Source organism: Lepidochelys kempii, chromosome 5 (genome assembly GCF_965140265.1).
Source record: "Lepidochelys kempii isolate rLepKem1 chromosome 5, rLepKem1.hap2, whole genome shotgun sequence".
Taxonomy (NCBI): domain Eukaryota; kingdom Metazoa; phylum Chordata; order Testudines; family Cheloniidae; genus Lepidochelys; species Lepidochelys kempii.
In genome coordinates, this window is record NC_133260.1 from 82368865 (window position 1) to 82394805 (window position 25941).

Genomic DNA, 25941 nt, shown 5'->3' on the forward strand with positions numbered 1-25941 from the left:
CAAGTTGGGCCATTTCCAGCACAAATCCAGGTTTTCTCACCCTCCACCCCCGCCCCCACACACAAATTCACTCTCCTGCTGGTAATAGCCCATCCAAAGTGACAACTCTCTACACAATGTGCATGATAATCAAGTTGGGCCATTTCCTGCACAAATCCAGGTTCTCTCACCCCCTCACCCCCCTCCAAAAAACACACACACAAACTCACTATCCTGCTGGTAATAGCTCATCCAAAGTGACCACTCTCCCTACAATGTGCATGATAATCAAGGTGGGCCATGTCCAGCACAAATCCAGGCTCTCTCACCCCCCACCCTTTTTTTCCCAGGGACACACACACACAAACTCACTCTCCTGATCCCTGGACACTACAGTGCTAATAAACAATGGTCACATAAACACCACCCTATACCGGAAACCTACTGACTGCTATTCCTACCTACATGCCTCTGTCACTTTCACAGGCCTTGGGAGGCAGGTCAGTCCTTGCCCACAGACAACCCGCCAGCCTGAAGCATATTCTCACCAGCAACTACACACCGCACCATAGTAACTCTAACTTAGAAATGAATCCATGCAACAAACCTCGACGCCAACTCCACCCACATATCTACACCAGCGACACCATCACAAGACCTAACCAGATCAGCCACACCATCACTGGTTCATTCACCTGCACATCCACCAATGTAATATACGCCATCATATGCCAGCAATGCCCCTCTGCTATGTACATCGGCCGAACTGGACAGTCCCTACATAAAAGGATAAATGGACACAAATCAGATATTAGGAATGGCAATATACAAAAACCTGTAGGAGAACACTTCAACCTCCCTGAACACACAATAGCAGATTTAATGGTAGCCATCCTGCAGCTAAAAAAACTTCAGGACCAGACTTCAACGAGAAACTGCTGAGCTTCAGTTCATTTGCAAATTTGACATTATCAGCTCAGGATTAAACAAAGACTGTGAATGGCTAGCCAACTAGAAAAGGAGTTTCTCCTCCCTTGGTGTACACACCTCAACTGCTAGAAGAGGGCCTCATCCTCCCTGATTGAACTAACCTCGTTATCCCTAGCCTGATTCTTGCTTGTATATTTATACCTGCCTCTGGGAATTTCCACTACATGCATCTGATGAAGTGGCAGGCAAAATGGTGGGGAGCCTAGGTGGAACATGGCTGAGATCCTGAGGAAGAGGACGAAAGGGATAGGGCCATAGGTGGTGCAGCCAGTGGACAGGGTGGTAGGGGCCCAACAATTGCTCTGGCTCAGGGCCCCGAGAAACCTTAATCATCCTCCGTGCTCCATCTTCTATGATCAACAGAGGGGACATTGTTCCATTCTGCAAAAGGAAGAAAGGTTACCCTACAACTCTTTGAAAGATATCATGACAGTCTATTGGGTGGACATCTAGGAATATTCCAAATGAGGAATATGCTGACATCAAAATACTATTGGCCAGGGATGACAAAAGACATTGCCAATTGGGTATGTAAAGTAATGAAACTAAATCCTGAAGAACGCTATTTACAATTGAAATAGAAGTTCAAAATGTATAAAAGAAATATAAAAATATATTTGGTGTGCAAATGTGAACTCTGTTCCCTTGCAATACTATTTCCATGACGAAATGTTAATATCATCATATTGTTCTATCAAAACCAGGTTGCACGATGTCTGACTTGCCAGAAAGAGAGAAAGGAATTAAATTGAAAAGCATAAAGGTGAATTTTGGAATCAGACACATTGTTGTTTATCATTATCCATTGTTATTTCTGCGATACAATGAGGCTTTGATTTTGAAATGAGTCCAATGCATACAAGTGGCACAGCATACTGCAGCAATTACCGCTATTGTGTCTTTGCACTGGCTGGGGATATTTCTTCAGCTTTACTCTTGGATGGTTTTCCATAACCCATTCCTGTACTTCTTTTTGTTTGTTTGGTTTTTCTTCTGTATTTAAAAGTGGGTTTTACATTCTCTGCTTACGACATATGGGTGGAAGCCTTTCCACTTAGAAGTAAGTCAGCATCTGAAGTGGCAAAGGGCATGTACAAAATGATTGTTCGACGTGGATGCCCAAAGCGGATACTGACAGATCTTGGTCCGGAATTCAATAATAAGGTAATGACTGGTTTTTTTCTGGTTATTTGTACTATGTAGTCAAACTAACTCTCAGGTCACCCATTGATCTCAAACAATCACCATACTTTTTTTTTTTAAATAAACTGCTGTTGGTCACCGTCAGTGTTTCTATAAAATTATTTTTCGGTGTCTTCATATCTAACAAAGAAATGCGCAACGACTTGTTTCCAAAACAAATATTAAAAGATGGGCTATTCCTGTTGCTAATTACACATAAAAGTACAGCAAATACACAAAGGAACATTCCTTAACACAAGTCTATATGTAAGTTTATGGTGTAACTTATTTTCTTTCAGTTTAACCTGTATATTTGTGAAAGATTGAGAATAGAACGTAGCTTCACCAGCCCGTACCACGCATAAACCAATGGCTTGGCTGAAAACGCTAATAAATCCATAAAAAGGTAAGTGAAGGGGTGGGAATATTACAGTATTAATGGTAAGTAGAGTGTGCTATGCAAGAAGATGTAACTCACAAAAAAATCTTCAAAAGCAATGTGTTACATGGAAAGTCTTTTTCATTATGTATTACACCTTTTTGATTATGTTTGATCTGTTTCAGTCAAGACCGCACATATGACTTTCTTTTTTTAAACAAACCAATCAATCAATGAGCATTTGTTACAGAGCACTGCTGAAGATGGTTGATGACAATGGGAGTAATTGGGATGAATTACTTGACCCTATTTTGTTTTCTTTGCAAACTAAAGTACACGCAACAACAAAAATTTCACCCTTTTGACTAATGTTTTGTGCTGACCTAGTGTTTCAAGAAGAAGTCTCAGAGAATTACACGGTAAGTGTATGTTATTACCAGCACCTTTCATGTATACATGGCATTCAGTGTGTCTTCATTTTACAAATACAATCCCTTCTCCATTTGTTTACAAAGATCCCAGATATGAATATGTTTGGGGAAGATTTCTGCAAAGAGTACAGCATAAATATGAAATCGAGACATGATCCTGACATTGCACTGGCCCTAAATAACATTTCTAAAGCACAAGAAAAACGACAAAGACATTATGCTAAAAGAAAGAATTCTAAATATGGGGAAATAACATTTGATGTTGGGGACTCTGTTCTGTTACTGAATGCTAGAAAGAGAACAAGAAAAGGAGGAGTACTGGAACCTAGGTATATTGGACCATACAAAATTACGGCTGTTGAGGGTAAGAGAGTGAAATTACAAACCATCTTAGGGAAACGGTTAGGAACCATGTACAGTATGGCACACTTAAAACCATTTAAAGAGCCACCAACATTAGCTGCTGCAGGCACATCAGAGGGAAAAATCGGAACTGAAATTGCAGTTAGTGACACTGAACCAGAAACACCCACAGAAGACTTTAGAAAAGTGGATGGCACTGTATCCCATGACAGCACAGTGAAAAACATAGAGGTCACAGCAATGGAAGAAGAGAAGTATGTAGGGCAAGATGTTTCAAACAATGATTCAAGTGATGCTGATGACAATTTTGATGACATGCTTTGGAGGAGGTGGAAGACAAGCAATGGATTCTGAAAGGTAACTGGTTACCACACCTTTCTTAGCCCTGGTCTACACTAGGACTTTAGGTCGAATTTAGCAACGTTAAATCGATTTAAACCTGCACCCGTCCACACAGTGAAGCCCTTTATTTCGACTTAAAGGGCTCTTAAAATCGATTTCCTTACTCCACCCCTGACAAGTGGATTAGCACTTAAATCGACGTTCCCAGCTCGAATTTGGGGTACTGTGGACACAATTCGATGGTATTGGCCTCCGGGAGCTATCCCAGAGTGCTCCATTCTGACCGCTCTGGACAGCACTCTCAACTCAGATGCACTGGCCAGGTAGACAGGAAAAGAACCGCAAACTTTTGAATCTCATTTCCTGTTTGGCCAGCGTGGCAAGCTGCAGGTGACCATGCAGAGCTCATCAGCACAGGTGACCATGATGGAGTCCCAGAATCGCAAAAGAGCTCCAGCATGGACCGAACGGGAGGTACGGGATCTGATCGCTGTTTGGGGAGAGGAATCCGTGCTATCAGAACTCCGTTCCAGTTTTCGAAATGCCAAAACCTTTGTGAAAATCTCCCAGGGCATGAAGGACAGAGGCCATAACAGGGACCCGAAGCAGTGCCGCGTGAAACTGAAGGAGCTGAGGCAAGCCTACCAGAAAACCAGAGAGGCGAACAGCCGCTCTGGGTCAGAGCCCCAAACATGCCGCTCCTATGATGAGCTGCATGCCATTTTAGGGGGTTCAGCCACCACTACCCCAGCCGTGTTGTTTGACTCCTTCAATGGAGATGGAGGCAATACGGAAGCAGGTTTTGGGGACGAAGAAGATGATGATGAGGAGGAGGTTGTAGATAGCTCACAGCAAGCAAGCGGAGAAACCGGTTTTCCCGACAGCCAGGAACTGTTTCTCACCCTAGACCTGGAGCCAGTACCCCCCGAACCCACCCAAGGCTGCCTCCTGGACCCAGCAGGCGGAGAAGGGACCTCTGGTGAGTGTACCTTTTAAAATGCTATACATGGTTTAAAAGCAAGCATGTGAAAGGATTACTTTGCCCTGGCATTTGCGGTTCTCCTAGATGTAGTCCTAAAGCCTTTGCAAAAGGTTTCTGGGGAGGGCAGCCTTATTTCGTCCTTCATGGTAGGACACTTTATCACTCCAGGCCAGTAACACATACTCGGGAATCACTGTAGAACAAAGCATTGCAGTGTATGTTTGCTGGCATTCAACCAAAATCTGTTCTTTATCTCTCTGTGTTATCCTCAGGAGAGTGAGATATAATTCATGGTCACCTGGTTGAAATAGGGTGCTTTTCTTCAGGGACACTCAGTATAGCCCATTCCTGCTGGGCTGTTTGCCTGTGGCTGAACAGAAATGTTCGCCGCTGTTAGCCACAGGGAGGGGGGAAGGTTGAGGGGGTAGTCACGCGGTGGGAGGAGGCAAAATGCGACCTTGTAACGAAAGCACATGTGCTATGTATGTAATGTTAACAGCAAGGTTTACCCTGAAAGAGTGTAGCGACTGTTTTATAAAATGTGTCTTTTTAAATACCGCTGTCCCTTTTTTTTTCTCCACCAGCTGCATGTGTTTCAATGATCACAGGATCTTCTCCTTCCCAGAGGCTAGTGAAGCTTAGAAAGAAAAAAAAACGCACTCGCGATGAAATGTTCTCCGAGCTCATGCTGTCCTCCCACACTGACAGAGCACAGACGAATGCGTGGAGGCAAATAATGTCAGAGTGCAGGAAAGCACAAAATGACCGGGAGGAGAGGTGGAGGGCTGAAGAGAGTAAGTGGCGGGCTGAAGAGAGTAAGTGGCGGGCTGAAGACAGGGCTGAAGCTCAAATGTGGCGGCAGCGTGATGAGAGGAGGCAGGATTCAATGCTGAGGCTGCTGCAGGACCAAACCAGAATGCTCCAGTGTATGGTTGAGCTGCAGCAAAGGCAGCTGGAGCACAGACTGCCACTGCTGCCCCTCTGTAACCAACCGCCCTCCTCCCCAAGTTCCATAGCCTCCACACCCAGACGCCCAAGAACGCGGTGGGGGGGCCTCCGGCCAACCAGCCACTCCACCACAGAGGATTGCCCAAAAAAAAGAAGGCTGTCATTCAATAAATTTTAAAGTTGTAAACTTTTAAAGTGCTGTGCTTAAAGTGCTGTGTGGCATTTTCCTTCCCTCCTCCACCACCCCTCCTGGGATACCTTGGTAGTCATCTCCCTATTTGTGTGATGAATGAATAACGAATGCATGACTGTGAAGCAGCAATGACTTTATTGCCTCTGCAAGCGGTGATTAAAGGGAGGAGGGGAGGGTGGTTAGCTTACAGGGAAGTAGAGTGAACCAAGGGACGGGGGGTTTCATCAAGGAGAAACAAACAGAACTTTCACACTGTAGCCTGGCCAGTCATGAAACTGGTTTTCAAAGCTTCTCTGATGCGTACCGCGCCCTCCTGTGCTCTTCTAACCGCCCTGGTGTCTGGCTGCGCGTAACCAGCAGCTAGGCGATTTGCCTCAGCCTCCCACCCCGCCATAAACGTCTCCCCCTTACTCTCACAGATATTGTGGAGCACACAGAAAGCAGTAATAACAGTGGGAATATTGGTTTCGCTGAGGTCTAAGCGAGTCAGTAAACTGCGCCAGCGCGCCTTTAAACGTCCAAATGCACATTCTACCACCATTCTGCACTTGCTCAGCTTGTAGTTGAACAGCTCCTGACCACTGTCCAGGCTGCCTGTGTACGGCTTCATGAGCCATGGCATTAAGGGGTAGGCTGGGTCCCCAAGGATACATATAGGCATTTCAACATCCCCAACAGTTATTTTCTGGTCTGGGAAGAAAGTCCCTTCCTGCAGCTTTTGAAACAGACCAGAGTTCCTGAAGATGCGAGCGTCATGCACCTTTCCCGGCCATCCCACGTTGATGTTGGTGAAACGTCCCTTGTGATCCACCAGAGCTTGCAGCACTATCGAAAAGTACCCCTTGCGGTTTATGTACTCGCCGGCTTGGTGCTCTGGTGCCAAGATAGGGATATGGGTTCCGTCTATAGCCCCACCACAGTTAGGGAATCCCATTGCAGCAAAGCCATCCACTATGACCTGCACATTTCCCAGGGTCACTACCCTTGATATCAGCAGATCTTTGATTGCGTGAGCTACTTGCATCACAGCAGCCCCCACAGTAGATTTGCCCACTCCAAATTGATTCCCAACTGACCGGTAGCTGTCTGGCGTTGCAAGCTTCCACAGGGCTATCGCCACTCGCTTCTCAACTGTGAGGGCTGCTCTCATCCTGGTATTCATGCGCTTCAGGGCAGGGGAAAGCAAGTCACAAAGTTCCATGAAAGTGCCCTTACGCATGCGAAAGTTTCGCAGCCACTGGGAATCGTCCCAGACCTGCAACACTATGCCGTCCCACCAGTCTGTGCTTGTTTCCCGAGCCCAGAATCGGCGTTCCACAGCATGAACCTGCCCCATTAGCACCATGATGCATGCATTGGCAGGGCCCATGCTTTCAGAGAAATCTGTGTCCATGTCCTGATCACTCACGGGACCGCGCTGACGTCGCCTCCTCGCCCGGTATCGCGTTGCCATGTTCTGGTGCTGCATATACTGCTGGATAATGCGTGTGGTGGTTGATGTGCTCCTAATTGCCAAAATGAGCTCAGCGGCCTCCATGCTTGCCTTGGTATGGCGTCCGCACAGAAAAAGGCGCGGAACGATTGTCTGCCGTTGCTCTAACGGAGGGAGGGGCGACTGACGACACGGCTTACAGGGTTGGCTTCAGGGAGCTAAAATCAACAAAGGGTGTGCCTGTACATCAAGGAGTATTTCAGGCAGGACTGCACGGAGGGTTCCAATAAGAAATGGTGCACCAAAGTTATCGTTGTTATTGGAACAAGGAGGTTAGCCTGGCCTCTGATTGATACATGGCTAGATTAACCTCGCTGCGCCTTCTCTGTGAGTGACTGCAGTGTGATCTAGACAGGGGAGGAGGAAAATGAGTACAAAACAAATCTGGTCTATTTCTTGTTCTGACCCACTCCATCTATCCTTTACATCTTTGGCTGGCAGCAGACGGTGCAGAAGGACTGCATGCCATCCACATCTCATGGCTGCTTGGCAGAAGATGGTACAGTACGACTGCTAGCCATCTTCATCTCTTGCCTGCCTGGCATAAGATGGTACAATACGACTGCTAGCAATCCTCATCTCTTGCCTGCCTGGCAGAAGATGGTACAGTACGACTGCTTGCAGTCCGTATCGCCTGCCCGCTCACCATAAGACGGTTCAATAGGACTGCAGGACTAAAGAGAATGACCTGGTCAAGTCACTCCAAATTTAGTCCCTGCGCCCATGTCTGCCCAGGCGCTCCCAGCCGACGTGGCCAGGAGCACCTCGGACACGACGAGGACGACTACCAGTCGTATTGCACCGTCTGCTGCCAGAAGGCAATGGGTTGCTGCTACTGTGCAGCAAAGCCGTACCGCGTCTGCCAGCACCCAGGAGACATAGGGTGACGGTTACCTGAGCGGGCTCCATGCTTGCCGTGGTATGGCGTCTGCACAGGTAACTCAGGAAAAAAGGCGCGAAATGATTGTCTGCCCTTGCTTTCATGGGGGGAGGGAGGGTGGGAACGGGGTCCTGACGATATGTACCCAGAACCACCCGCGACAATGTTTTAGCCCCATCAGGCATTGGGATATCAACCCAGAATTCCAATGGGCAGCGGAGACTGCGGGAACTGTGGGATAGCTACCCACAGTGCAACGCTCCGGAAGTCGACGCTTGCCTCGGTACTGTGGAAGCGCTCCGCCGAGTTAATGCACTTAGAGCATTTTCTGTGGGGACACACACACTCGAATATATAAAACCGATTTCAAAAAAACCGACTTCTATAAATTCGACCTAATTTCGTAGTGTAGACATACTCTTAAACAGATTAACATACTTCAGAAATGGAACTGTTAAAGGTTTTCATGTACAAAGTGGCGGCATTCACAGTAGTAAAACAGAGAAAAAGGAAACTGTATTACCATGCATGTAATATGTGTTAATATTTTTTTCTAGTCAAATTTATAATGATCACCAAACACACAGAGAGACTGGAGGCCAAAGTGAGAAACATAAAAGTGTATGGCTCTTCCTTTCATTGCCTGAAACCGAGAAGCTGGATAAGTGATGAGGTATATTTAAGTACCACTAAACATGTATTTGTTAATGGGATTGATTCATCAAATATTATTGAAATTGTGCCTTTTCTTTCATCATGTGTTGTAGGAGTCAGGTAATTACTTTCTACCATATACTGTGGACTCATGAGGCACATGTGAAGATAACAGGAAGAGTGGAATTATGTCACATAGCAGACAGTTATCTTAATACCCCTAAAGTGGGATATCTCACAGGTTTGGTTCTGTAATGATGACTATGAATCAATAATATCTTTAAGTACACAAAAATTTGAATGGGGTGAATGGTTGTTATTGATTGACCAGTTGAATTAAATTTGTAGTTTTATATACAGGTGCGGTAAAAATTTGAGAAAATATGACTCACAAAAAAGAAAAAGATATGTTCAAACCAGTGACTGGATTAAAATATTGACATTAAAAAATAAATTAACATTGACATTAATTAATAAATCAAGATTTGCATTTTCAGTGTTGGTTGTAACATATTCATCATTTCATATATTTATTTTTAAGAAAGCGTGGAGGACAACTGCATATACCGCAACCTTGTCAACTGTGAAAAGGAAAGTGAGGATTGCACGATGGCAAGAAACATAGGATTGTATGAGAAATAAATGCCATAAAAATTCCACATCAGTAAACATTTTCATCATGCTGACAGGCATATATGTTAGGTAATGCTGACATATGGAAGGAATAGCATGAGTGAATGCAAAGTATGTGCATCCGATGAAGTGAGCTGTAGCTCACAAAAGCTTATGCTCAAATAAATTTGTTAGTCTCTAAGGTGCTACAAGTACTCCTTTTCTTTTTGCGGATACAGACTAACACGGCTGCTACTCTGAAACCTGTTATTATAACTTTTGTGATTAAATTTAATCAACGGTTACTTATCAAAGCTCAAGTGTGATTCTTGCGAGAGGTGGGCATCTATACCATGCATTACAGAAGGAACCAATCAAGACTACCTGACTGATGAGAAGAAAGAGTACAACTGCAAAAAATGTGCATAGTTCCCTTCTTTACCAAAAAAAACAAAACACAACAAAAAACCCATTATATTTAAATGCCTCTTGTTCAAACATAATGCAACCAAAATATTTTTTATTTATATATCAGATTATAATAAATGTTTTTTATTTGAAAAAAATTATTCTCGGTATTTGTGTCCATGTGTACAATGCAAATTATAAAAGCAGCAAGGAGGAAGCAAATTGTGAGTGTTTTCGACCAAAACCCCCATCCCTCCTGATTCGCAACCATCCCTGGACCAGTGATAGGTGCATGGGCAGCCAAGTAATTGGAAATAACCAAGGATGAAGCCAGTGAAAAAAATCAAAGGGGCCACTCTGGTATTACCTTGGGCTCATGGGCATGCTCCGAAACCCCAAACCTTGCCTCCCTTTTCACGCACCTCTCAATCATCAAATACATCAACTGTGCACGTTAGCAAGGAGGGAGGGAATTGTGAGTCTTTTCGACCACAAAACCCCATCCCTCCTGATTCACAACCCCTGGACCAGGCAGTACAATCAATTTGGCACATTAGCAAGGAGGAAGCAAACCGTGAGCGTTTTCGACCAAACCCCCATCCCTCCTGATTTGCAACCCTGGCAGGCGGTAGCAAGTCCTGAGCAGTAGCCAAGATGGTCACGTTTGCGTGGCGGAGACTGCACCTAGTTGCAAAAGGGGAAGGTTGCTATCTGCGTCGTCCTCTCAGTGCTAATGGTGGGGCCCGGCGCTGCAGTACGAGGCCCCGATCCTGCACTCGGATCTGAGGCGTGGACGCCAGGGCAGCCCAGCTGAGGTGAGCGCGGCGCCGCCCCAGGGGACCCTCTGGGGCCGTGCAGCGGCAGGGCCCGGTCCTCGGGCGCTCATCCAGCCCCGTGCAGAGGGCCTGCCTCAGCAGCGGGGCGGCGCGGCCAGGCCGGGGCCTCGGCTCCTCCTAGCAGGCGGGGAGCGAGCCGGGCTGAGGGTGAAGAGCCCTTGAGCCGGGGGAAACGCCGCTGGGCTGGGAGCGGGGCACCTGGGCTGGGCCTCATGGTGAGGAGGCGGAGCAGGAGCCGGGATTTGGGGCCGCCCGTCTGCCTGGGGGCGGGAGCGGGAGCGGCTGGCGGAGCAGCAGTTGCGGCAGCTTGGGCCGCAGGGAGGCGCCTGAGCGGCTGCCCCTGAACATGGCGGCGGCTGCTCCTCCCGCGGGCGGCGGGGGCTGCTGCCCGGCCGGGTCTGGCGGCGGCTCGGTGCCCGTGCTCTTCTGCTTCTCGGTCTTCGCCCGGCCCTCGACCGTGCCGCACGGCGCCGGCTACGAGCTGCTGATCCAGAAGTTCCTGAGCCTCTACGGGGACCAGCTCGACATGCACCGCAAGTTCGTGGTGCAGCTCTTCGCCGAGGAGTGGAGCCAGTACATCGACCTGCCCAAGGGCTTCCTGGTCAGCGAGCGCTGCAAGGTGCGCCTGGTGCCGCTGCAGATACAGGTGAGAGCGACCCCAGGGCCAGCTCCCGTCCCACAGCTTCCCGCCCTCCCTGTGCCTGCCTCGCTCGGAGTTATGGGCTCCCTGAAGCACATGGGGGTGACTCACACTCCTTCGCTCCTCTGAAGCGCACGCCTCGCACCCTGTCTGCATGAGTGCGCTCCCGGCATCTCTCAGCCTGCAGGGGCCCTGCCTTGGTTTCCCCTCACCCCCCATTCCTTTAAACTAAGACTTTCCCAGCGCGCTTCAGGTCTCCTTAAGACACACCCCCCGGGGGTGCTGAAGTGGTTTCCCTTATATACAGGCTTCACAGTTTTTTTTCAATGGCATCCAGCATCCTCATTGTAAAAACTGTTCCAGTGCCACAGCCCCCAGCCACCTCTCTCTCAGGCACACACCCCTTTTCACACCCACTGCCTGCTTCCCTCTAAAGTCCACACAGGCTGTTGAAACCCCCTCCTGTAGCCACCCTCTCTTATGTAACCTGTTCTAAAATTTCTGTTGGAAAATGAATGTTGAAGGAATATAACCCCAATTTCTCTTTACATGCGCATGTAGAATTCTATGTTTACAGTTGTGACCAGAGTTTAGAGAGAGGATTTATTAGTTATCACTTTTATTATTTCCCAAATAGTTAAATGATAAATACAGTTATCCTCAAGAAATCTCAGAGCTTCCACATGTTGCAATAAATGTCTTCGTTTTAAATATGACGCAATATAGAAGACAGATTATAAAAAGGATTGCATAGCAGTGTCTGTGAGTGCCATGTTTTCTGACTAGCGTTGTAATTGCAATGTCTGAGGGAAACTTCAGTGCAGAGTAAAGAACGGACCAGGCAAAATCTAAATCTGTGAGGAAGCAATACAGCAAACCTACATTTCATATTATATGGATACATTTATCTTATTAAGCCCGTAACCTAATGCACTTCACAGAAACACATGTATCTTACAGCCACGCTTGAATCTTGGTTTTATTGTCATTGAATCAGACCATATTTTCCCCAAAGGTGGTACAGTACATAAAACAGTAAACATTTGTCATTTGAAATAGACAACCTGTGCTTTCTTTTCTTTTCTTTTCTTTTCTTTTCTTTTCTTTTCTTTTCTTTTCTTTTCTTTTCTTTTCTTTCAACTTAATTTGTGCTAAGGTGGAGTTGAGGTTGGGGTCAGGGTTCAACATTGAAAACAAAGATTAATCTTTAATTACAAATTTTATTGTGCCAGAGCTTTGTACCATGCATTATATGTCCCCAGTTTTATATTCAGTCCTGCTTCTGATAAATTATAGGATAGTAACTCACTGGCTTCATAGCAGACTGCTAGACAGATATAGTACGTGTTTTTCATAGTAAGATATCTTCATGCATACCAGAGATTTATGCCAGTCGTGCTGTAATGACTGCATTCAGAACAAAATTGCATCACTTTTCTCTTTTTCCAGTGTAGGGAGTTTTAAAAGTCAACCATTTTTCAGTAATGAAAATTGAATTTTATATGGAGAGGAATGTTCACGTTTTAGCTGCAGTCAATTAATTTTTCTCTGTCAGGCAGAAATTCTGGATGAGTTGGAAATGCAATGTAAAAAATGAATAATTTTTATTATTTGGAATATGGCTATTCTTTGTATCACCAGAAAATACTTTTTGGGATGTTATTCATAAATTAGCCTTAATAGAGTCCTGTGCCCTAGCAGGTTATCAGGTCAGACTCCCTCTTTCTCAGTGACTCTCAAACTTTCCAGATTTCTGTACCTCTGTCAGGAGTCTGATTTGTCTTGTGTACCCCCAAGTTTCACCTCACTTAAAGACTACTTGCTTACAAAGTCATACATAAAAATACAAATAGTGTCACAATACACTATTACTGAAAAATGGCATACTTATTTTTACCATATAATTATAAAATAAGTGAATTGGAATATAAATATTTTACTTAATTTCAGTGTATAGTATATAGAGCAGTATAAACAAGTTATTGTCTGTATGACATTTTAGTTTGTACTGACTTTGTTAATGCTTTTTTATGTAGCCTGCTGTAAAACTAGGCAATTATCGAGATGAGTTGATGTACCCCCAGGGGTACATGCACCCCTGGTTGACAACCACTGCTTTACGACTAAATACTGTTCCCTACACCCAGAATGTTATGTATTTTTTGTTATTTCCTTTGCTCATGTGTCAAAGACCCCTCTTAGTATCTGTTCCTTTGTTTACCAAGTCTCCCAAGGAAGTGATGGAAACCTCATCATTTGGTATAGTCAGAACTAGGCAAGAAAACATACTATGTGGAACAAACATTAACAGAAGGAATGTCTAGAGGTCTGAATTATTTTCCATCCTCAAATTTACTGTGTGTTTGGGGATAGAAAAAGACTTCAGTCATCTAGCCATTGTTAATTTAAAGTGACATTATACTGCTGAGTTGGAAACATGAAAAGATGAGGTCCCCTCCATGAAACTGACCAGTGAGGCCTTTCTGAGTTGAGTTAAAGACAAAATAGGCAGCTAAATTGTGACAAGAAAACTACAGGATTTTAAGATTAGTTTAAATAATTTAAAGTGTCATTAATGACACAGATAAGACTCCTTCCACCGCAAGTACAGGCCTCACTTCTGCAAAGACTTCTGCTGGTTGTTCCCTATGTTGAAACCATTGACTTCAGTGGGATCCCCCACACTCACTTCTTAGCAGGGCCAGGGCATATCTTTTATCTTGAACTTGACATCCCTGCACACATCTCTTTGAAGAACTGGGCCATAATTTTTATCTTGACCTTGAAAAGTCAGTATTGTGATATCTGGTAATACATTCTTGTTAAACCTCATATACATATTACTCCATTTTAGTCTAATACAGACTTGCCAAACGCTGTCATTGTGTGGATCACATTTTAGTACAGCAGCAGTCTCGTGGGCAGCCTGCCCTCTCATTGGTGATGCCATTACATCTCTGAGGTTTTTCATGTAATTGTTTAGATGAAAAGGTAAAATTAGAGCAGATTAGATACATTATTAGATACATCTTTAATGTATCTTAGCTGTTTCTGAATGTAATTTAGCAGCTGGTAATGAGGTGGAAAGATCACCATGTGACCAGCCAGCTCACCTTGAACCAGCAGCCAGTGTTCCCAGATCTCAGGTTGGGAACCTCTGGTCTAATACAGTCATAATTGCATGTTTCGGATTAACTGGGAAATGTTAGTCAAAGAAAAAAGTCCTTCATCTGCACGAGTGTGATAGGGAGGGCGGTTGCACTAGATACCTAATTTTTTTTAATAAAATGATTTAAAAAAACCCAATAACAACAAATTGCTGACCCCTTAACTTGTATAGTTTTATCATACGCATAGCCTAATCATCAGCCATTCAGATATCTCCTTCCATAAACTCATTGTAATTGTGATAGATATTTAGACATCGGGAAAGGAAGAGAAATTTGATTACTGTACCAGTTAATGCTCAGAAAGGGACAGCACTGCCTGGTTTCTTCTACTGAAATATTCAATTCCTTCCTCCATCCCTCCGAAGTTCAGAAGGGTTGTAACCTCGCTCTGTATTAATTTTGTCTCTGTATGGTCTTTTCTGAAAGCTACTTTACACACTTCAGATTAGGATATGTCTATCAGGGAAACTTGCATTTACTTACACTGGTATACATACACTGATGTAAATTCTTAATGTAGACATGCTGCATTGTTGCAATACAGGGTGTCAGCCAGTCAAATTCTTAATTGTCTACCAGTAGTTATACACAAGGCTGCAAGTCTTACAGAAGTCATGGATTCTGTGACTTTCCATGACTTCTGTAGTGGCTGGTGCTGGCTCAGGGACTGCCCGACTCAGGCAGCCCCTGGGCCAGCAGCAGCAGTTTGGGTGTGTGAGGTCAGGGCTAGAGGCAGAGGGTTGGGAGTGTGGGAGGATGTTTACCTCGGGGTGGGGTGCTCCCACTGTCATGGCCCTGCAGCTCCTAGGTGGCAGAGGGGTTGAGGGGGGGGAGGTCAATGCTGCCTGCACCTGCAGGCCCCACCCCCACAACTCCTATTAGCTGTGCTTCCTGGCCAATGGGAGCTGCAGCAGCTGGCGCTTGTGCCTCTCCGCCACCTAGGAGCTGCAGGGACGTGGAGCTGGGTTGCTCTGCCAGCCCTGCCTGCTCTGCCTGCTCTGCCAGCCTTCCCCTCTCCAGCTTCAATTTTATCTTTTAATTCCCTGTCTGTAAAATGGAGCTACTACTTTCCTATTTCACAGGGAAGTTGTCAAGGTAAATTCAATAATGTTTCTGTGTGGTGAGTATAATAGAAAAGCCTGTGAGGAAATTAATAATGCTGTATTCAGTGAAGAATTTGCATGGTGTGCAGTAAACAAAGCTTGGGACCACACATTGTATGAAGAGGATAAAATGAAATACTGAACAACTGCCTCATTCCCTGAGCACTGTCCATTATATGCACTGATGGATGTGGGGGTCCTGGAAGGTGAAATAGTGTGACTATACAGTTAAAGACTCCATCATACTGTCTATGCACAAGCAACCTTCATTCTGCATTTCCTAGCTTTTGGATGTTTGACTTTCCAGTTTTATAAATGGTAATAACAGAAACAAAGTATGTATAACAGAACATTGTCATGAGTAATGTCTTCTGCTGGCAAAATGTTTTGGTTTTTGTCTTAACATTTATGTGGAAACCATTATTTTGTAACATTATTCTCTTTCATAACCAAATCAAGTACTCTATACGTCACAGTGCTTTACAGTATCTCAAAAATAGACTTAAAAACTCATTATTATAGTGACCTATGCGAAATTAGCATATCACCTTAGTGCAGCCCTTAGTGTCCATTACACTACTGGTGCTATTAAAAGCCTCAGAGGACAAAGAGTAAATTGACGTGTAAAACAAGCTATCATCTTGCTCCTAGAGGTGATCCTTCCAACTCTGGATTCCAATGCAAGTGGCCAAATTTACACTGCTGCTAATCATGAAATACATGTTCAGTTGTTTGAAGGCTCCAGCCACCATACTGTCAAGTTTTATCAGCACTAAAATACGCTCTTTTAAAAGCTGAACTGTAAGGGAAAAAATGCCAAACAAATAAACCAATAAACCTTTTTAATTCTTGATTCCATCTCCCTCTCCTGATCCCCTTTAGGAATATCAGGCCCTTGCTGCTGTCTTGGTGGAGATGGTCCCCAGCAAGATCTTGAAAAGACCTTATGTCACATGACACTGTAACCTGATGCAGCTCTCTCTGCCCATCTAGAATAGCCACCTCTAGAGCCCTGCCTAGAATAGGATTTAAAATGGTTAGATTACCAAATTACACACACCTTTAAATCCTAGTCTAGACAAAACCTAAGTATTAGGGAGTAGTTGGTTTTTCAGATTGATTCAAGCTTTGGCCTCCGAGGGTATGTCTCCACTGCAATAAAACAGCCCTGACTGGCCTGGGTCAGCTGTCTTGGGCCAACCGTGGGCATTTTATTGCAGCTTAGACATACCATAAGACTGCTGTTTGTACAAAATGTTATGGTCACTGTGGACTGCACTAAGACGGCACATTAATTTCACAAAGGTCACCATATATTCCATTTCAAAATCAACTTTAGGGAATCCTTATACATTTAGAATATTACCATTAAGAATCAGTATATCTACCCCTTTTATGGAGGAAACTGGGGAGGGGGAAGGTATGATGAGTGTGGCCTCTGAGGTACTGCCCCAGTAACATCACCATTCCTCTTACAAACATCTGGCCAAGATTCTCCAGCAAAGAGAAGGAATTGAGGACCAAACAGCCTTGATATTTCATATTTGAAAGATGAAATAGAAAAATATTTAGAAAAAGCTTGAAGCCATTTTTAGAATCATAAAGAAGCAGAAAGGATGCCTACAAGTTTTGTAAAGGTGAACAGCAAAGCAAACCCAAAAGTAAACTATCTGAAAGGTGAAAGGACCACACAAACAGGAGACATTGACTATACTGTGGAACCAAAGAAAATGAGTTCATACAAAGTATATAGAAAGAGAATTTTATTTTAAACTTTCAGTTATACCGCTTTTAAGTTTTACTTTGTAACATTAGTAGGTAAAACAGTTTTGTGAGAAGTTTGTTTAAGTAATGTCCCTTTAGTTGTGGCTGCAGAATTGGATGTATTTTTGTCAAAAGGTTAAATCCGGTGACTGGCAGTTATATTTTAAAGTATACAAGTCTTGTTGTGTATTTAAACTTTTCTGAGTGCATCTCTCACTTGATAAAACTGTGGATTCCTGTTGGTTACTGCAACACTGCTGCATGTCTGGGTCAATATTTAATTGATTGCCACATGTTAGTTTTAAAAACAAATGAACAAAATAAAATAAAATTCTTAAAGGTCCTTTTTCCCCCCTAATTTTCTTGTTCTTCAGTATGCATTCAACCCATATGCTGATAGTTTTAAAAAAACTATTTTTCATTCCAGAAATCTCCTCCTTTTTTTTTTTACTAATCATTTAAAAATTTAATTGAATTAAAACGGTGATGTTAAATCTGTATTTTTGTTTTCAGATAACTACATTGGGCAACCTGACACCTTCAAGCACTGTATTCTTCTGTTGTGATATGCAAGAAAGATTCAGACCTGCTATCAAATATTTTGGTGATATCATCAGTGTAGGACAACGTTTGGTAGGTTTACTGATTTTCCCCCTCCCCCTGCACTACAAAAATATTTGCAAATTATCATCAATGCACAGATACTACCAGTGACTGGTGTCTTATACAGTCCAGATTTAAATATTGTACGTTCACTCCTCTCATGCTTAAATAACTTTTTTATTCTTGTGGATTTTTTTTTCCTTGCAGCTCCAGGGTGCACGGATTTTAGGAATTCCAGTCATTGTGACAGAACAGTATCCCAAAGGCCTTGGAAGCACCGTGCAAGAAATTGATTTAACAGGAGTTAAACTTGTGCTTCCAAAAACAAAATTTTCTATGGTATTGCCAGAAGTAGAAGCTGCATTAGCAGATATTCCTGGAGTCCGCAGTGTTGTCTTGTTTGGAGTAGAAGTATGTACTTGTTTGTTATAGTACTGTATTATTACTATAGTATGGTTGAAAACGTGTTTATATATTGATGTCTTTGCGCAAATCAGTGTTATAGTCCAGATACCACTTAAAGGTTAAGTTGTGATCATTTCAGTTGTTCAGAGCGGATAATCTCATAAGATACTTAGATATAAATCGAGTTTACAAGGCCAGATCCTGCAATTATGCAGTTTGCATTCAGAACTCCCATTGAATTAATTATTAATTTAATGTTTGGGAAAATTATAGGATTGATCCCTAATTTAATCTTGTACTGTAGTTCCAGGTAATCCTGTAAATACTTTTATAATGCTGGTATTTTTCTGACAGACTCACGTGTGCATCCAGCAAACAGCATTGGAATTGGTTGGCAGAGGTCTGGAAGTTCACATTGTAGCAGATGCTACCTCATCAAGAAGTATGATGGACAGAATGTTTGCCCTTGAGGTAACATGCATAATTTAGGCAGACTTTCTTCTACATCTTGGTTCTATGTTTGGTTCTCTTATTGTTACAAACCATTGAGAAAGTCACAAGCATTACAGCAAGTGACTAACTCAGTGAGAGGTGTTAGTCATGTAGTCATCCACAGAATAGGTCACCATGCAACAGGAGGGCCAGGATTTTTTAAAAAACGTAAACATTTTGGTGACGTGTCTATATGCAGAGCACAGGGTTGGGGACATCAGGTCAGAATTTGGGAGCTTATCATGAAATGTTGGATATTTTAAAAAACTACTGACTTTTCGTGGCCCCTTGGGTGACCTCGTAAGACAGAATTCTCTATGAAACTGTATAAAAATACTATACAACTTTTTATAGTTCAGAATGGTATTTTGCTCGGCATGCTACTGCCGTTAAACACTTCACTTCAAAGTATAAAGGGGCTCCAGTTCTGAAGTGCCTTCTAATGTGCAAAAAAAATAAAATAAAAAAGGCAGCAAATTCAGTAAAACTCCTACTTGCCTCTAAGGAGCTAAAAAGATTTAAAGTCCAGATTTTTAAAAAGTTTCATCATCACAATTAGAAAAATTCTGGTAGTCCAACTGAATATGTTACAAATGTTGCAGAAGTGACAGTACATAAAGCTAGAAAATTTTAAAAGTGCAGCTACATTTCATACACAACTTCATGGTGGTTTTATTGAAAACAATGTACTCTAACTAGCTTGCAAGCTTCACTGTTGTGTTAAAAATCCAGGATGGAAAAGAGAACTGTATCTGCACTGAACATGGGAATTTTTGCTCTGGATTTTAGCAGAATAGTTGAAAATTAAACTCTTAAAACGAACAATAATTCCATAACTTTGTGCCAGTCACCTAGAAGGTGTGCAACTCCTTTTTTTATTCTATGTCTCCTAGAACCTCAGAGCTTAAGTAAAGTCAGCAGTATTGAGCATTTGATAAAAATGCAGTATCTTTTTGATTAAGTGCGAGCTTAATGAAATCTGCCACATAATGCATATGATGCACAAGGACTACTATCAGAAAAATAAGTCACAGACTCATCTGGAAACTAATGCAGTATTACTATTACTTAATATGTACGGCAACAGAAAAAACCAAAATTTTGGTGGTTTTGCTGTTTCTGTACATTTGCTTAGAACAAACAGCACATATCTTTCATGCGCGCATGCACACACAAATCACAGTTCTGTGTATTGTGATAGATTTTGAATCGCCCTGGACAAGTCCTGGATTTTGTTCAGTCAGAATAGATCCATTATAATTATAAAAAAGTAGATAGCTGCACTCACTCAAAGCTCCTAGAAGGGCACTTCAGACAAATTAATTGGTTCTAGATAACTTTTCTTTATTTGAGGAGTTTGGGGTAAATGTCAGTGGTTCTCAAAATGTAGTTCAGAGAGCACTTCCTGGCTCTTTGTGGAGAGCCTACAGGTTACATGTTACTGGCTCCACTTCCAGCCACCTCTACAAGCTTCTAGTTTCCTTTGTGCAACGAAGAGCCTATATTAGGGCTGCTGCTTAATATTATAGGGGAGAGGAATTGAATGCTGTCTTCAGGGACCATGGCTGGGGAAATGGGGACCAGGAAACAGGAAGGCATATACAGGAATGTTGTATGATCAAGGGACTGATTGTCTTAAGATGTGTTCCATGATTTCAGAACATTTGATAACCTCTGGTTTAGGCTAAATACACCATAAGAAGAAATATTTAAAGCCTTCAATTTTTTTCCCTTTCACTGGATTTACAGGTTAAATTTACCTATCCCATGGGGTGGTGTAGATTTAATTCATTAATGTGTGTTACTTCAGATATGCTCGCAAGTCTTTGAGATCCTCTAGTAGAGGGTACTGTAGAACTACAAGCTATTATGTAGACACTTTAACACAATTTGATTCTAAATTATTGGTGTACAGTGCATTTAAAATTTTCAAATTAGACCCATGTACACGTCAGAATGATTGTACTCTGTATAATGAGACACATTCTGGCACAAAACAGGAATAGGTCTTCACTCTATCCAATGTTAGTGTCAGCCTTTTTTTCTGCTGCCCTCAGCCCTGTCTTCATTGCTCTACTCTGTGCAGATTACTCCTTCCACATGATGGGGTGACTGCCCTGTAATGTTTAGATTCTGATCAAGGAGAATCCTGCATGAAACGTGAGTGTAGTCAAAGCTGAAGAAGACAACTTTCATCCTGTGGTCTCCTCTTTTGTTGTTACTTTTTAGATATATACAAATCTATGTAGCCCCATTTAGAATTCAGTCCTGCATGTTGAGATTTTTTTTTGCCATCATGAAGAAAGCTCTAAAAGACATTTGTTTTACAATAAGTTAGATTTTTGTTATGCTTGAACAAGTATAAGTAATCAGTTAAGCAGCAAAATTTTTGAATGCTAACTCAAGCTATCTTGAGGCTCCTGTTAGTTTCCTCAGTTGCTGACATAAGTGGTAGTGTGAACAAGCCCTAAGGCTATGTCTACACTATAGCTTATGTCAGCAAAACTTATGTTATTCAGGGGTGTGAATAAACCACCACCTGAGTGACATAAATTACACCAACATAAGCGATGGTGTGGACAGCGCTATGTCAGTGGGAGAGCCTGTGGAAATGGTTTTATCATGCCAGTGGGAGAACTCTCTCCTGTCGGCATACAGTGTCTTCACTGGACACGCTGCAGCAGCGAAGCTGCAGCGCTGTACATGTAGATGTGCCCAAGTCTTTTCCTAAGACATTTAATAGCCCATTCTGTGGAAAAACAGTTTTGCCTCTTGGGCTGAAGAGGTTAATGGTTTCCTAAAGCAGATCTGCAAAGCTAATGCAAAGCTAGGTCATTTACACTTTTACTAGCCATTATAGAGAAGAGGCATATACCTTTGCGTATGCTACTTTCAGAACCATTTAAGCCCACAAGATAGTGACCATTATGTCTCACCTCTTCACAGGGTGAATTTTACCCTCAGCGTTTTCTTCTCTTAAATGTATTTCTTTAACAGCCCACTCTCTGTTTGTTTTAATGACACATGCATTACTGACATGAACACAGATTTCAGCTATACTTCTGAAATGTATTTCTGGTAGTGCTTTATCATTTGCATTTTTTGGATAAGGATTTTTGTTTTTGCTTTTAAGTGTGAGTGAGTCTCTTGTTTTTCCCTAACCAGTTTTCATTCCATTCCAGCTCCGATTTGTAACTCTCTCCTAATAGTTAGTGCTCTGATAATCATTTTGGGAATTCTAACGGGAGCCTCAAGTCCACATGTTTGGTACTTAAATTCGGCTATTTCATTTGCTGCTTGTATCTGTTTAAGTATATGACCCAGGGAAAATGTATCTGTTGTTGTTAGATAATGAACATTTCCACCGAGAAATACTCTATGAAACGTTACCGGCAATATATTTTAAAATCTTTAACTGAAAAATATGTGTGACCTTCATGTGGATTACTTATTCACTACAGTGCTGGAGAATGCACTTCTTTTTTGCAATTTAAGATTAAAACCTACAGCCATGCTCTCGTGCAGAAAGTGTTAACTTGAAGGAAACAATCTGCATTTGTTTGTTGTTTTACAAACTACATGCTTACTGTATAAGGTAAGACACTTAGCTAAAAATAGTGATTTTCCCCTGTACAAAGATTACGACAATAATGTGGGGGATATGAATATAGGGATGCGTATCCCACAACTGCCTAAACTAGCTACCAAGGGGTAAAGATCCCAACCCCTCATAACAGGTTAGGGTACTTTTTTCCTCCACTGCTCACAATAGAGACCAAGCCTGGAAAGTCCACTTCCTTTGCATTTCCTCTCCTACCCACTGTCCCCTCCATGGGGATAGTGGGCATGGGAGGTAGACAGGACCCAGAATAGGGATCTACAATATCAGTGAGGCAGGGATCTGATGTAGTCACCAAACAGCTGAATAACTCTTTGCTGTGGAGCTTTGGCCTAGCAGAGGGAGCCAGCCTCTCTCCAGGATACATTAGAATATCCTGCTGTTACAGACAGCAATTGTAGCCTTCCAGGGTTTGCATGCACTGCAAGATGTTTGGAGCTAGACAGAACATTACTGAATTTAATTGTATTTGTATGAAATAACTTAAAATATAGGTGGTTTCTTTTAATCCTAACAATTTTAACTTTTATCTTGAGAACATTTTATAGTCTTTCAGAAGAGTTCTTTGTGTAAATGTCCCATTACAGGCTAAGTATAATCTTTGCATTGTTAATAAAAATTATTGCTGTCTGACTAATATGAGTGAATTACAGTCAACAGCTAAGGCTTGTAAAAGAGTCTTCCTCTCTTACTTTCACAAGACTGCTGGTTCCAGGGCACTGTATAATCTCATGAACAGGGTATTGGATGGTATCTAACAACCTCTGAAAAAGGAAATTCAGCGTCAGTAGCAGCTAACTTATTTTCTTTATAATAATGCGTCTTACCTACATAGCATCTTTTATCTGAGGATCTCAAATTTTTAAACACTGGATGAGATAAGCTTTTCAAAACTGCTGTGTTGTGGGAGGAGTATAATCCTCACTTTATGTATGGAAAAACATTCACGTAGAGGGAAGTGACATGCTTAAATTCACATAGAAGATCTGAACTGGAGAAAGAAACCCTTCTGAGTACCATGCCTTTTCTTTAATCCAAGACTGTCCTTCCCCTTAATATTCCATAACAAAATGGAATTGACTTTTTCCTCCCCGCACCGCTCTTAATTCTCACTGGCCTCCTGGTTTTATCCTTCCCATCCGTAAATACTGGGGGCAAAACAGCACAGGTTTTATTGTTTGTTTAGTGAATATTTTAAAAGTGTTCTCTATTTGGTATACTGTATGTGCTTATCCACAGTTGCAAGGGTGTCACCTTTTCCTGTCTCTGTTCTTTTCTCTTTTAGCGTCTTGCTCGCACTGGAATAATAGTTACCACTAGTGAGGCCATCTTGCTGCAGCTGGTAGCTGATAAAGACCATCCAAAATTCAAAGAAATTCAAAACATCATTAAGGCAAGTGCTCCAGAATCAGGGCTCCTTTCCAAAGTATAAAGAGGGCTTTTTGAAAGAGCAGCACATTGTCATCTTTAAGGAAGAACTAAAGTTGTAAGCAGACATGCGTGCACACTCTCACACTAACTTCAGTAGAACTATAAAACTAAAAGTTGGCGTATTTGTGCTTGCCTTAGCAAAATTTGTCTGGGTGCCAGTGTGTTCTGTTTAATCACAGCTGTCAAAGACCTTGAGTACCATCAGATGCTTTTATTGTCAGATGCTCTATTATTTATTTAAAAAAAAAAACTTAACAGAGGTGCCTGTTAGTCTGTACTATATCCACTGATTGTTACACTTCTCCAAAAAGTGCACATTTCTGTGAAATCTCTTGATTGTTCACTTTGTAAAAGAGTACTGTGATATTTTGCTTCACTTTTGTATTGATTGAGGTAAATGTGATGTGATAATATGCTTTAACTTTGTGCATAAATTAAACTATTTTAATAGAGAATTTCAGTAGTATAAAATAGATGGACTACATGTTTACATTCTTTGTCTTTTAGAATAAAAGCTAAATGCTTGTCTTATTCAGTAGACAAACCAAGTAGCTCAAGCAACAATCTAGGCTTAATTATTTTGTGTAGCTGAAGTGGACTACGTTGATTCTTGATTATTCCAGACTTTTGACTCCCTAATCCTGTTTTAATGTTCTGTACTTCAACTACAAGTTCCAGATGGAAGCAATCATTGGGTCACTGCTCCTTTCAAAATTATAAAGAAATCTGTCAATTTGTTAATGAGATGATCTAAAAGATTGGTTTACAGTAATTCACAGCTAGTGGGAGACTACCAGCATTTAAAATTGGAAAAAAAAATCTTAAACTCTTTCAGTTTCGATTACTGAAGGCTAATTATTTCTAGAAATGTCCTCAGATTTTTTTAATCCTTTTATGACTAGATTTAATAAACTCCATCTGGTTTCTGCATTAAGCCAAGCAAGCCCTGAAAAAACTTTTCAGGTGTGTTGCAAACTTCTGCAGCACTGATGTTGGAATTTGATTGGAATCTAGCCTAAAAGCGTAATTTAAAAAGGAACATCTGTAATTTGTTGCTATATATTTTGTAGCTGGAACTAAACTTTAACACGATTGTTCTTCTTGAAGGCACTGTCTTCATGTTCAAATGGGTTAAAATTTGTTATATAACGTTTACAACAAGAATGTAACTTTAGAACCTTTGGTTTTTTGTTGTTGGTTTTTGTTTTTTTTTTAGGAGATGAAAAAATTATTGAACACTGATCTTTTAGGTATAAAATACTGATCTTTTAGGAATAAAAATTACAGTAAATGTATTGTTTGAAATGATTTATTTTCCCCACAAGATGGCTCTAAAAGAATTGTATAACCTTTATATGTTTAAAGCAAATAAAATGTTAACATTTACTGTCTCTCTTACTCTTGTGGTATTTGTGGAATGGAGAATCCTAAAAGCTATTATTTACCATAGCTCTTACTCTAGCTTTTGCTGCCTGTGAAATTCCCATAGATGTCATGGAAATTTGGTGCCAAGATTAAGGGCAGAGTATGGCCCAATTTGCTTATGTTTTTGAGAGAACTTACTTTGTGCTCTAAAATTTGAAGAATGATCACCACGCTTGTGGCTCGGGGCAGGAAAGGAAGAGTTTAAGAAGCCATTGTCCCACATCACTGACCTATTTTTACCCTTTTTTGAGGGGGAGGCGAGGGAAGAGGCTGCTATGTTAATCATGCTGTCTAGCAGAGTAAAGTCCACTTATATAAATCAACAACTGTGCACAAAAGTGCTATAAATATCTCATGAAATATTATTCTGTTTCTTCAATATTTATACATTTATATTAGCTGCAATAGTGAGGAGGGGGAAATTTCCAACAATATCTTTTATGCATATACATTTTTGGAGTTGATTGAGTGTTAGTAAAATCAAACCATTGGAGCCACACTGCCAGGTTAAGCCATAGGGACCCGAGAGCCTGAGCAGTGTCTCCTCAACCTCCAGCAGATCCCAGAGAACCATAAGGTTTGTGGACTGGATCCATTGTTTGTACTGCCAGGGTTTGG

At 42.0% G+C, this 25941-nt stretch overlaps 2 protein-coding genes across 2 annotated transcripts; both read left to right on the forward strand.

The window, feature by feature from the left end:
- The first annotated feature begins 3713 nt into the window (after nucleotides 1-3713).
- Nucleotides 3714-9457, forward strand: LOC140911944 (uncharacterized). Its single transcript, XM_073346106.1, has 3 exons — nucleotides 3714-4645; nucleotides 5233-5442; nucleotides 9357-9457. The coding sequence occupies exons 1-3, from the start codon at nucleotides 4063-4065 to the stop codon at nucleotides 9455-9457; spliced, it is 894 nt and encodes a 297-aa protein (XP_073202207.1). The 5' UTR covers nucleotides 3714-4062.
- Nucleotides 9458-10314: 857 nt separating this feature from the next.
- On the forward strand, nucleotides 10315-25284 carry ISOC1 (isochorismatase domain containing 1). Its single transcript, XM_073344872.1, has 5 exons — nucleotides 10315-11317; nucleotides 17862-17981; nucleotides 18159-18362; nucleotides 18711-18827; nucleotides 23753-25284. The coding sequence occupies exons 1-5, from the start codon at nucleotides 11018-11020 to the stop codon at nucleotides 23897-23899; spliced, it is 888 nt and encodes a 295-aa protein (XP_073200973.1). The 5' UTR covers nucleotides 10315-11017; the 3' UTR covers nucleotides 23900-25284.
- The last annotated feature ends 657 nt before the right edge of the window (nucleotides 25285-25941 follow it).

Excerpts from the sequence above, each read along its gene's own strand:
- LOC140911944 (XM_073346106.1), top strand. The coding sequence starts at position 4,063 with ATGCAGAGCTCATCAGCACAGGTGACCATGATGGAGTCCCAGAATCGC. Across the intron at positions 4,646-5,232 it reads AGGCGGAGAAGGGACCTCTG|CTGCATGTGTTTCAATGATC; the intron begins GTGAGTGTACCT and ends TTTCTCCACCAG. Across the intron at positions 5,443-9,356 it reads GAGGTGGAGGGCTGAAGAGA|AAAGCGTGGAGGACAACTGC; the intron begins GTAAGTGGCGGG and ends TTTATTTTTAAG.
- ISOC1 (XM_073344872.1), top strand. The coding sequence starts at position 11,018 with ATGGCGGCGGCTGCTCCTCCCGCGGGCGGCGGGGGCTGCTGCCCGGCC. Across the intron at positions 11,318-17,861 it reads TGGTGCCGCTGCAGATACAG|ATAACTACATTGGGCAACCT; the intron begins GTGAGAGCGACC and ends TTTTGTTTTCAG. Across the intron at positions 18,363-18,710 it reads TTGTCTTGTTTGGAGTAGAA|ACTCACGTGTGCATCCAGCA; the intron begins GTATGTACTTGT and ends TTTTTCTGACAG.